This window comes from Rhopalosiphum maidis, chromosome 2 (assembly GCF_003676215.2).
Source record: "Rhopalosiphum maidis isolate BTI-1 chromosome 2, ASM367621v3, whole genome shotgun sequence".
NCBI lineage: Eukaryota > Metazoa > Arthropoda > Insecta > Hemiptera > Aphididae > Rhopalosiphum > Rhopalosiphum maidis.
This window is the reverse complement of record NC_040878.1, coordinates 68,251,066-68,264,452: the sequence shown is the minus strand read 5'-3', so window position 1 is coordinate 68,264,452 and position 13,387 is coordinate 68,251,066. Positions and strand designations below refer to the sequence as shown.

At 25.4% G+C, this 13,387-nt stretch overlaps 1 protein-coding gene across 1 annotated transcript in view; it reads left to right on the top strand.

Moving 5' to 3' along the window:
• LOC113552227 (nesprin-1) overlaps positions 1 to 12,407 on the top strand; it is a 67,454-nt gene extending 55,047 nt beyond the window's left edge. The window contains exons 88-95 of the mRNA XM_026954983.1: positions 5,941 to 6,135; positions 8,750 to 8,929; positions 9,759 to 9,905; positions 9,976 to 10,134; positions 10,189 to 10,401; positions 11,508 to 11,657; positions 11,739 to 11,849; positions 12,297 to 12,407. Coding sequence (XP_026810784.1) covers positions 5,941 to 6,135; positions 8,750 to 8,929; positions 9,759 to 9,905; positions 9,976 to 10,134; positions 10,189 to 10,401; positions 11,508 to 11,657; positions 11,739 to 11,849; positions 12,297 to 12,407 — 1,266 coding nt within the window. The remainder of the gene's footprint in view (positions 1 to 5,940; positions 6,136 to 8,749; positions 8,930 to 9,758; positions 9,906 to 9,975; positions 10,135 to 10,188; positions 10,402 to 11,507; positions 11,658 to 11,738; positions 11,850 to 12,296) is intronic.
• The last annotated feature ends 980 nt before the right edge of the window (positions 12,408 to 13,387 follow it).

Below are 13,387 nucleotides of genomic sequence, written 5' to 3'. Positions count from 1 at the left end.
ACTTTATTTTAATTAAAAATTTAAAACTATACAATTTATGACGGTATTTTATTTATAAACAATTGTTACCGTTGTACACGACGTTTAAAAGGTTTGCCTAATCTAACTCAGATATTAGTGATTGCATTATTAGTGTTTAGTAATTTTTTACAAATAATTTCTCAATGAACAAATTATTATTATTATAATTTTACCAACAATTTATATTAATTTATGATAGTTTTTGTTGACGATTTATATTCTTTAAGTTTATCTAAAATAAATAAATAAATTAACATATATATTAAGATAACATGGATTTGTAGATTTATTTGTTAATCATTTCCTTGTTATGTTAATGCCGTTCATCATAAAATATATTATTATTTATTATAGTCATTATAGCACTTGTAAACAATAAAATTACTTTTGAGTCTGAAGAACACAGAAAAGATCATAGTTTAAATGATGTCCCTCATCGAAAATACGTATAATGTATAGTTATAAATATTATATCCAAATTTTGGCGCGTTGCCAAGTTTGAAGTTTTAATTTTTCAGGTAGCTTATCTCTGATTAATTTATGAGAGGTTTATGTGTCTATAAACAAATGCTGAATTATATTATTTTATAATAATACAGAAAAAAAATAACAGTTTTTATACAAATAATAAAAATAATATTATGCCATTAGGCCAACATTATTAATTCATTTTTTAGTGAAAGATATTTAAATTTAAGCAAAATATTTTATAGTTAATAGTTATATATACTAAAAAAATATCAATTATTATTTTTTCAAATATTTCCTTTGGACTAATCGAGTTATCATGATTTGATTGTATAATAATTAATAATTAATGATTATTAATCATTGTTTACTTTGATAGTAAATATTATGTTCAAAAATGTTTTAAGTCACAAGTTAGTAATTTAATTGTATATTGAAATTAAAGACTTGATTGACACTTATGATAATTACCATTTTCAAATAATAATTATTTTGGTAAGCTAGTAATAACATAACATTTATTATTTCAATTTAAATCATAGGATGGAATTTAATGGTTATGGTTTTGTTTTTAATTGTTATGTATTTGTTTATAGTTCAATTTAAAACGATGATTTAAATAACCTTATAGTTAATGCCTATAATAAACCTTATAATAAATACCTATAAAATATGATGCCAGGTATATTAACATATATATATATTATTTTACAATGTTTTTCATGGATTTTATTACATTTTATGTTAATGTAAGAATTAATAAAATGATTTGCTATTTTCAATTACGGTAATTCTGAATTTACATTTATTCACCCGACATGTTTTATTTCAATGGTATGAAGTATTATAAAGAAGTAATAATTTTAAAATTTTTCGATGGCGTTAGAAATTTTACATCATTATATCAATACTAAATATTATTTAATGTCTTCAAAATCTGTTCACCGTCGTCTTTCTAATATAATGATTTACTTAAGATAAATTAATTGCTGTCTAGTGTCTACTATTTAATATATAACTAGCATTGTCTTACACCAAAGTGAAAGAAGCGAGATGACTGTCCACCACCTTGCTCTTTGGTTTTTTTAATATCATGTTTCTAATGCACGTTCATGAACAAGCGCAAATAATATTATTGTGAATATTGTAATTGATTACTGTAAATGTAGCTCAATCGCCTAATAATAAAAAAATCATAATAAATACAAATAATTGCTTAATTTGTATAATAATTGTATAAATTGTTTCCTTTGAAATTAATTGCAATATCGTTAGTAATGATTGGTGGTCGATACGATACTTGGTATATATGTATATATTATTCAAATATTAAGCAATTACGCTTTTAATGTACCAATTAAATATATTATTGTTTGTACATATACTAGGTAGGTTTTTTAAATGAAAATTATTTTTTGTGTCCCTAAACTATAACCTACTGATAATATAATAACTTTTTAAATCTATTTTGTAAGATAAAATAAAACGACGGTGTAAAGTGTGGTTTAAATTATCAACAAATATTGTTATTATGTTTACTGCCACGCCAGGCGTATATAGGTATGAAGTTTTTTCACATATATTTATATACAACGTCGGCTAATCTAGTACATTTGATCACGTCCCACTATTGATATATTGTTAGCAAATTGTTTTCAAATTTGGTCGTGCGCATACATTGTATCAGTAATCAGGTGTTTGTCATCGGAATTTATAGAAGTAGTTGGCTACTTGTGCTGCGCGCTTCGGGTATTTTTTTTTTAGTCCAAATTAATTAAGTCGGAATTTTTTTCTCGATTGTTCATCGTCGTATTTAAGAGCGATTCATTCCCAAGGCCTTTCTATTCTGTGATGAATAAGGTACAGTACGCGATAGCTACACTATAGTGCAACATGTAGTAAAAAGACAAATTACCACGCCTACCTGTAAAATTACGTTTTCTGTCTGGGCGTCTGAACACTGAGCTATTATTATTATTTTTTCATTCTGTAACCCTAAATAATCCACTGCTTGACGAACGTTATTATTTCGTCTATATTTATTTCTGAACCGACTGATTTTAACAATAATTTTTATATTTTTAATTTTTAAATTTTGTCTATCGCTCCGTATCACAACAATATTCATATTACGCGTGAATAATGTGTACTTAATAATCTTTCGAATACAATAGTTTTGACAACGATCATAACATGTAATCAAATCGTTCGAAACAACGGTGAGTAAACTGTTATTTTAATTGCTATTTGTTTAATATTACTAGTCCATCGTGTAAAAGCGAGCTTCTCTCTATAATGTATTATCACTATTATCTAATACTTTGGTGTGACCATGCATCCAGTTAGGCCTTCTCTCGCACGACCTTCAAATATATTTCGTCAATCGAGTATCAAATCAAAACGAGTATATTTTGTACCAATTCTTTTGATGTACTTTCTTGCTTCTTTACACTGTTATTTAATATAAAAGAATGTTTATAAAAGTCGCGTGCCAAATTATTTTCAATCAGTACACAAAAATTAGTATTAGTAATTAATATAACATTATATTTACTTAAAGAATAAATAACACAGACCTATTATTACAATGTGGATTGTATTTATGATTGAGTAGTTGTAGAAAAAAATTTAATTCTAAACTATTGCAGGTTATTTAATTATAAAATATTGCATGAATAAAGATAAAAATTATTTTAATATCACATATAGGTATCATATATTTTCTTAACTTAAACATTAAATTTATCGTTTTATTTATTTATATTAATTGCGAATAATTAGTACTATTAGATATATTATAATTTGTATTCTCAGAACTGAATTTGAAAATACTATTAATTAAAAAATAAAAATAGGTTAGTAGTTATTGAGACATGTTAAATAATTTAATTAAAGCAATCATGGATTAAAATACTTATCATTATTACTTTATTTTTAAAGACTTAGTATAAATATTTATTTATTATTATTAATTAATTATTGATTTAATTTGTATTTAATAATAATGATAATTTTAATTTCATTATATTATCATTTTTTTCATGTTATTTTTAGTTGATATTTTAAAGTTTCTAAATCGGAGGTATTCAACCTACGAGGCCAAGGACTGATTCCGGTCCGCCAAGCTAATTAATGTTTTAAAATTATATATTAGTTTATTGTTTTAAATTTATTAATTTCTTACTAAAATATTTTTTTAAATGTTGGTCCACAATGTAAAAACGTATCTCGCGACTCTTCGTTTAAAAAAAGTTGAAGACCTCTGTTTTAAACTATAGTACCTATAATAGTAATTTTTCAGAATATTTAATTTAAAAAAATATATTGTTTAGGTATTTTCTACGATAAAAATAAGAATAACTAGGAACAACAATTCCAAGAAAATATATCGTCCATAAATTAATTCTGATTCTGTTATTAATTTAATGATTGTAATGATCAGACAATAAAACAAGTCCATGCGCGAAAATTGTTAAATAATTTAATGTAGGTACATGGTTAGGTTACCAATAACGAACACGATATTAAAGAGTATAGTTTTTGTCCTTGCATAAAAAATAAACTACGTTTTCTAGTCTTTCAATAACGGAATATTGCGTGATAATAATTATAATTATTATTCGTTATTCCGTCCCTTCGACGCGTACTTTATGGTTTTGGTTGCATATTATTACGAAACTTAAGGTGCAACAAAGAGCAGACAAATATTTATGGTTTTTAAATTTAAATTCAATTAAATAATTTCATTATGTGAAAATTAATATCGGTTATGTAGGGTATGTAATTTTATTACGACTGACGAAAAACATACACATTATATTATATTGTTTTCATAAATATTATAAAATCATCTATTATTAATCTTTTAAAAATACGAACAATAATTCTCGTTAAATAAATAATTATAATATTAAATAATTTATGGTCTTTGATAATTGCTGATGGTTTCGACAATTTGATCGCTATTCTCCGAAAAACAAATAACATATTTCGGGAACGTACTGCTGCTGTGTATCATTAAAATATACCTGTACAAATATTTTTTTAATGTCATAATAAAAGTAATACATAATTATATTTTTCAGAAACATATTTCATGTTTTTATATTTTAAAATATATAAATGCTATTATGAAACCAAATAACTATCCCACTGCATGTCTTAAAAATTCTAAGTACCAACCCATTATAATTTATGTAGATAGCACTTTGCAGGCTAATAAATTATATTATGCCGTAAATAGCAAGATAGGACCAATCTATAGACCTTCCTACCCACCTTATAATCTTCATGCATTAATAATGTGATTTTTTTCATTATTGTGAAAACTAATAATATATGACTAGTCTGCCTAGATATGCAGATATATATTGTGGTAATATTAATTATTATACTCAATCTTTTTCTTATAATTCTATTTAAATATAAATGAGTAACGAGTATAATATGATTATACGAGAAAAAATAATACTTTTGCTCGATACTATTATAACTTATAACCTATCTAAACGTCAAACGACATTTCGATTGTTGACAATAAAAATACCAATCTATACTAAGTGATTTTTTTTTTTATTAGTTGTGCTTCATAAAAAAATCGTCAATCGATCGTTAAACAGGATATATATTTTAATAAGTAGTGGAATAGAGACACATATCTCCAAATGTGTTGTTCGAATAAAATAAATAAAAGTATTATAATAACGGATGGTAAAAAGTAAAAATAATAACTTTGAAGTGTGGGTGAACAGTATAATATAGTCGGCCTCTTGTATAATTTTGATTGGCCCGTCAATAAAATTACACAATTGGAGGTCAAACATTCGAAAACTATCTTTTAGGTTTGGTTCGTTTGATATGTGGACCGTCTCAAATGTGTTTGTATATTACCGAAGACTTATAAATAAAACGTCCTTTACTGTTGTTGTTGTGATGACTAATATTATTCTTCATGTGCATAAAACCTGTTTGTACAGCATCCATGCGCAACTAAAAACCGTATTCCGTCGTCAGTGCGGCTAAACGTTCGTCCGTTTTATTATAGTTGTTGCGATTTGTTTATCCTGCAGCAAGCGCGTATCTATGCCTCTCGACTGTTCAACTGTTATATGCAAATACTACTACGTTATTATAGTATAATATCGTTTTTTTTTTGTTTTTCATCTGTTCGCTATGCTATGTCGTGTTAAAAAAAATTACACATTATTAATATTATAAAAATTATTTAAAAAATGTAATTGTAATTCATATAATTACACAGTTATTATCAACAAATAATTTAAAAGCAGAAGAAATTTTTATAAATTAACAAATACAATTAATTATAATACCACATTGTATGTACTCACTAATAGTAGAGGGTTTTTTTAAAATGTTATTTTTATTTTCATTGTTCCGTCTATAGCAGACTACTCGTTTTTATTGTTTCGTTAACTGACATTGCGTTTTCAGTTCAATCCGTTGGAACTCGTCTCCGAAGAATTAATGAGTTTGATGGATTCAAACAGTAGAGGCCTAAAACGGGCCAAAACCGTTCGGACTGAGTATGTGAAATATGTAGACGATGTGCAGAGATGGCTTCAGGAGGCTGAAGTGAAGGTTCAAGATCGCGGCAGTGAACCAAAAAAAATCAAAGAACATATACAGGTACGACCTAAATAATATTATTCTACATGCATGATATATTCATATAGGTAATATGGCTTTAAAAGTTATATTCTTATAATTTTATAAGTTTTAAATAAATTGTTATATTCAGTTTCAAATATTTAAAATAATTTATTGAGAAGATATACTATAGGTACACTATACACCTAGTTTAGATATAAAATATATCATGCAAAAAAGTTCGTCATTACTCATAACTCATTAGTAAAAAATATAAAGTTATAAGTAAAATACTAAAATCTGTAGGTAGTTTTAATAATTAAAAAATTACATTTTTTTCCAATTCTGGTAGGTATAATAATTAATATTATCTACCTAATTACTTTTGTATTAAATATTTTTTAATCAGGTGTGTATTTATTTTAAGCCAGTAATCGCATCTGTTTAATAAATTATCGATTTATAGTAATCGAGCGTAATAATGGTAGTATAATATGTATTTTATTTTTACATCAATGCAATATCGTGATTCTGAATCAACGCTTGACAAGTTGCCGGTGGGACGATGGTTTCCAATAATGGAATTACATCCAAATAGTTTTATTTTTATCTTTTAATTTTATGTTTGGCATAGGCGCAACTAGGGGGGGGTCTTGGGTGGGCTTAGCCCACTCAGTTTTATATGTTATCAATACTAAAGATGTTGGGGAAAAGCCCCCACGGGTTGCTGATATCAATTTAGCTTACCCAGAAATAGAGCTCTAGTTGCGCCTATGATGTTTAGGCAAACTTTTGAGTGTTTGAAAAATTTAGGCGCTTAATTAATTTTAACTTAAAGGCAGGGTAGAGAGCAGGAGCTTTTCAAACAGAGTGTTCTTTTACTTCCGATAAGAAATAATGATTTTAATAAAATATAGGTAATAGGTATTGAAATTTCTAAAACCATGGCTATTTGTTCACTCTGATATATTATCAAATCTGTTAAACAATTATTTAATATGTTTGAAAGTGTGATACATATTATTCGAAAACGTGAACGTAATTTATTATGTGGAGAACATTTTTTTGTTGATCATAGATAGTCAAATATTTACAATTTAAACATAATAAATTTATCAAAGACTGATTTATTGGTTAAGATATTGTGAAATAATATACTAAAATAAAAACTTACACTGGGAAAACTCAACAATATATATTTAGTTTGTTGAAAAATATTATTAATAGAACTTAGAGCATTAACTTGTTTGTACTTTTTGTAATAATCTCGTTAGGTTATTAGTCATACCATTATTATACGAGTAGTTAGGTACCTATACTATATAGTACTAACAAATTATAAAATTGATGATTTAAATTACATTATAATAGTTTTACATTTACAGCAATATAAAATAATTAAAATTGAGATAGTTTTTTTTTTTTATAATCAATAACGTCCAAGGGATACGTTTTGATTTTTTTCTCGGCGCTTGAAGGCTTTAATACTCTTGAATGACACTGTTGTTTATTCCTCGTTGTAACTAGTAGCTACTATAGCTAATAGATGTTTAAGAGCTTTTTAAATAATTTGGAACTATTATTAGTTAAATCAAAGTGATATGGCATCATTTTTTCAAATCCTTCTAATCAGGTGTTATAAGTTAAAACTACATAATATTCAGTTTACGAAAATATTGAATATTCAGGCATTGCATCACCTTAGGACACTCAGGTCTTACAGGTTTTTTTTTTTTAAATTTTAAAGTGTTAAAGAAGTAGTTGCATTTTTCAGATGTATTTAGATGCATAAGTTGAGTTGCTTGGCTATATAGGTAGTGATTATACCTATTAAGTATTAACTAGGTACTATATTTTATAGAATTACCAACCATATTATATTATATTATTTTAAATAAGGATAATTTTTTTTTTTTATATAATATAAATACAAAAATAAAAGTTTTTCAAAAAAAAAAAATATTAGAAAAATAATTAATGATATTTCAATAAATTAAAATTATATATTTTTATTATTTAAAGTATGATAAAATTATTCTATTGAATATTGTAACAATTGGAAAATGTTCTAATTATAGGGTGATTTATAGATGTGATTTTTTTTTTATATAATTGAAGATAATAATTTAACTGTATTAACTATTTTTAAAATTTAAATTAATATATATTTACAATTAATTATGTAATTAAGTTATTTAACAAAGTGTGTTAACATTAGGTATATGTATATTAGTACTTTATGTTGACCATAAACTGTTGAAAACCCCAATTCTTTTTTTAATTTTAGCAAAATGACAACAAATATTTGTATTGTATATATTTTACGTATTCTGACAAAGTATAACGATCAATAAAATCATAGTATTATAATAATATTTAATACATTTTAATGTTGATATTTAATATTATTTATAAATTTTAAACTTGCTATAAAGTTATTCTCATTTAAATTTAATAAAATATACTCAGTACAATAATTGTTTTAAATGCGAGTTTATATGTTCTTTTTATTATTTATTATTTATTTTGTACCAAACTATTAAACTATTCTAAAAAATACTACTACTTAAAAATTAAAATAGACAACCAATAAGTAATAATTAAAATTTGTTTTGTGTAATTAATAAAAATAGTATTTTGTTTTATTTTGTAGACTATTGAAGATGAAATAAGTGTAATTAATGATAAACTAAATAAAGCTATTAAACATGGTAATGAGATCGTTGAAAAAACAAAAGATGAAGAAGAAAAAGAAATGATTCCAAAAACGATCGAATCGTTAGTAGGAAAAATGAGCCAAGTGAAACTTTGGTTGGACGAAAAACGTAATCAAGTAAGAAGTTAAAACATGCTTTAATAATTAATAATTGTATCGAATCTAAAATATAAATAAACTCTTCAGGCTGATATATTGTATATTACGCATGTTGTCCAGATTTTTTATTAAAATACTTTTCCAAAGCTTATACAGTGTCCTACGAAGATTAACTATTGCGATATCTCTTGAAATAATGGAGATATCATAGTTCTGTTTATTTTTTATTAGACTTACAGGGATAAGGACTACAAATATTTCATATTTTAGTTAAATGTTGTTTTAGTATCAAAAATCACGACTCTAATGAAAACAAAATGTTAACGTCAACATTTTCAAAAAAAAAAATCTACAAAATGGCTCTTAAATATATACATTTTTTATTAACACATTAAATTAAATTAAATTAAAATTTGAAATACTTGTAGTTCTTGTCTTTGCGAGTCTTATATAAAAAAAAAAAAACAGAATTATGACATCTCCATTATTTTAGGAGATACCGCAATAGGTTAAACACTCTGTATCTATATTATAATATAATTTTAAATTGATATTATATAAATGAAATAAGATTCTAATATATGTACTTAAAATTCAACAATAATAGTAAAAAAAATATCATAATAATAATAACAATAAATCAAGACAATATTATACTATAAATAAAAATAGAAATAAAGTTTATATGATAAAATGTATAATACAAATAATAGACAATAAATACCTATATTTAGATATATAATTATATCTAAAATATAAAAACAAATATTTTACTAAAAAATAATAACAATAATGTTTTGCATATTATGAGATTCTTTGATCTGTTAAATTGACAATTTTTATTTAGATTGGTGACACTTTGGACGCCTGGCAAAAATTCTTATCTGTTTATGACTTAGTGATGGCCTGGTGCCAAAGTAAAACAAATTATTTAGAGGAACCAATAACTCTAAGTTCACTTGAAGTAGTTAAACAAAAAGCTCATGAATTTTCGGTAATATAGCAATTTAAATATTTTTGTGTACTTAATATAAATGTTATAATTTGTTGTAATGTTTTAATAGGCTGCTGTGAAATCAAGCAAACAACAGAGCAAACATCTAGCTGAAATGAGCAAAGAATTGGATATTATTGCTTTGTCAACTGATGTTGGACATTTACCTGAAAAACTAGAAGAAGCTAATAATGCTAAAAATGATGTAGAGGGAAAGCTTTCAGAAAAGGTACTCAACTTTTTCAAGTAATTTAAAAAATATAATTAAAATATAATTTTATAGAATGCTTTATTGCACGAGACATGTGAAGAATGGGAGCAATTTGAAAGGAAATTAAAAGAAGTTAAATTATTTATTGAAAAATCTCAAAATGCTATTGAATCAGCTGTTAACAAAAAACGAACACTACGTGAACAACATGATCTAAGGGAAAAGATGTTGGCTGATATTACAATACAAAGAAAAAAGATTACACTGTCAACTGAAAAATTGCAGGTTAAACACTGCATTATCTATTACAATATTATCTGGAACTTTACTTAATTAATTCATATTTTATATTTGTATTTAAGTTATTTAATCCTTATAAAATTACAAAAATATAATTTACACTGCTTTATGTATCTTTAATTTTTTTTTTTAATAATTAAGTTATAGGCCGAGTAATATTTTAGCTATTCAGTGCTTTAGTGTTAATGGAGTTTAATATACAACTTTTATATGACTAATTTTTAGCTGATATTAAAATATTATTGTGAAATTTTCATTGAGAATTTACAATATTGTATCTATTTAAATCTTAAAGTATAGTGCAGTGTAAAGAGTTTCAATTCTAAAAATCAGTCCTAAAAATAGAAAATTGTTCTTATGTCCTTCCTCCCTTACAAGTAATTTAAAAAAAAATTTTTTTAAAAACTATTAAAGATTTAAGACCTTATTGGTTTTATATTTAAATTTTAATGACATACAAAAGAAAATATTAACATTTAATTTTATACCTATATTACAAAATATTGAATAATGTAAAATATAATCTAAAAGTTGTCATTCAACTCTTTGATAGTTCTCGATTAGTTTCGTTGAATAAAATTTAAAAAGTAAACTAATAATAAAATCCATAAAAATGGTATGAAAATTATGATTTAAAAAAGTTTAGATAAACAAAAGATTTATTAGAAAACATCTTATAACTAAAATATTAGTCTTAAAATTGTTTCAATGATAGTTTTTAATAACCTAATGAAAATTTTTTACTTGATTATTATTACTTAAAATGTAATAGTTTTTAGTTCATAATATTAAAACCAATCAATTTCTCAACAACGCATGACAATAAAATATAAATTTAATATTTTTTATTGTCTAAATCTCTTGATAATGATGAACTAATATAATATATACAAATGTATATGTTTTTTTTCATATCTTAGTTTTAAGTAATTTAGCTTACTTTATAATAATTGTTTTGACTTTATATAATACAAAAAATATATCCTGCATCTAATAAATAATTTTAAATTGTTTATACCTACCTTATAAAATAAAAGATAGGTTATTATTTTATATATTTTATAGCATGTTTATATTAATATTAATTTTAGATTCATTTCCAAGCTGGTTTTGGTGGCAGTGAAAACATTGAGCATTTAGCTAAAGACAATTTGTCTCAGCTAGATAAATTGTTCAAAATTGTGGAAGAGCAAGCACATAATTTGGAAGAAAGTCTCTCACAACTGGATAAATACCAACAAGTAATAGATTTATTTATATTAAAAATAAAATAATACAATTATTAATGCAATATTAATTGTCATTTAATTTTTATGATTAAGGAAATACAACATTTACGTCAAAAAGTCATTACTGCCGAGCAACAATTAAGACTGACACAAAGTCCAACGTATTTACCTCATGATAGACAAAAGGCTATGCAAGAACAAAATGTAAGTACTCTAATAAATTTAAATATCGAAAATTAGTAATTTTATTGTTCAAAACAAAACAACAGTGAGAGATATTTTTTTTTATGTTATGTATACATATTGAAGTAGACATGTTGTAAAGGAAAGTGGTTGCAAATTGTTGTGTAGATAATCGTTTTAGTTTATTTTTTATAACATTACAAATTATTATTGGTAAGAAGGATATAGGAGGTAAGATTGACATAAGATAGAGAGGATACATTTTATTGTGCATATAAATTACTTAGTAAATACTGAATAGAATCTAAACATTAAGTTATAATTAATTTAAGTATAAGTTACAGTTATAATGCACTAAGATTAATTATAATATTTGTAAGACATTTTGGGTACACAAATTAAAAAAAAATACTCTTCTGAATTAAACATTAAAAAAAAAAAACCGTTCCATTGATTGGAACATTACAGGCGTTCCAAGAACAAATACGAGTGCTGCAAAGCAAGATTAACTCAAGAACTGAACGAATCAAACTGATCATTCAACAAGGCTCCCCAATATCCGACCCTTTACTAAACTAATTAGACATTTAAATGCATTTATTTATATACCTTCGTATTCATTCCAAATTTCTATTTAAGCTATTAAAAAAAAAAAAAATCCAAATAAAAATTAGTTTCTAAAGGTATTTATTCGGTCACGCAGGACGTTCGAAACGCACTGGAATCATATCGGCAACGTTTGGATTGTACAATGAATACTGTGCGAACGCATATCAAACATTTTATCGGTTCCAATCCTTTGCTGGAATCCACGTCATGTACAGATCCCGTAAAAAATATTAAAAATTCATCGAAACAAATAAGTCGTAATAAAACTCCCCAAATAGTGTTAAATTTAACCGAAACCGACAGGCATCAAACGCGAATTAGATCACGTTCTCCTTCGCCATTTTGGATAAAAGGTGAGATATCCACGTACTCAGAAGTCGTCAAAACCGGTTGTGTATTGTCATCGAGAAACAACAGTAGAAGCTCAACTCCAGAATTGAAACGAGTTGATGTTGAGAGTGGAGCACGTATGAGTAGAAAGTCAAGTTTCAATAATCAACTCCAAACACCATCATTTGGAAGAGCCAGAAGTAAATCACCAAAGGATAGATGGCAATCGAAGGATTTAAAAAAAAACATTGTTTTATGCGTATCACCACCGCATAAATCGTCGTCTTCAGCGTTAACTGAGAATGAACAATTAAAGGAAGATGACTCAAACTACGATACCCTCGTGCCACCAAGTTCTAGACCTGTTAAACGACGATCTCGTTCCAGGAGGAACCGAAACATTACTAAGAAAGACTCTGGAAACAAACTAGACACCACCGATGGCGAATCTCCAGTGAACATCAAAAACACAGTTACACCCGTAAGCTACGCAGTGGACACTACGAGTTCATCATCGACAGAAAAACCGGAAATCGTCGTATCAGACGTGAAAAACCGATGTAACAGCGAAGATAATCTCCAATCCCGAAACCTGGCCACTCAGATCTCTGACACATGTA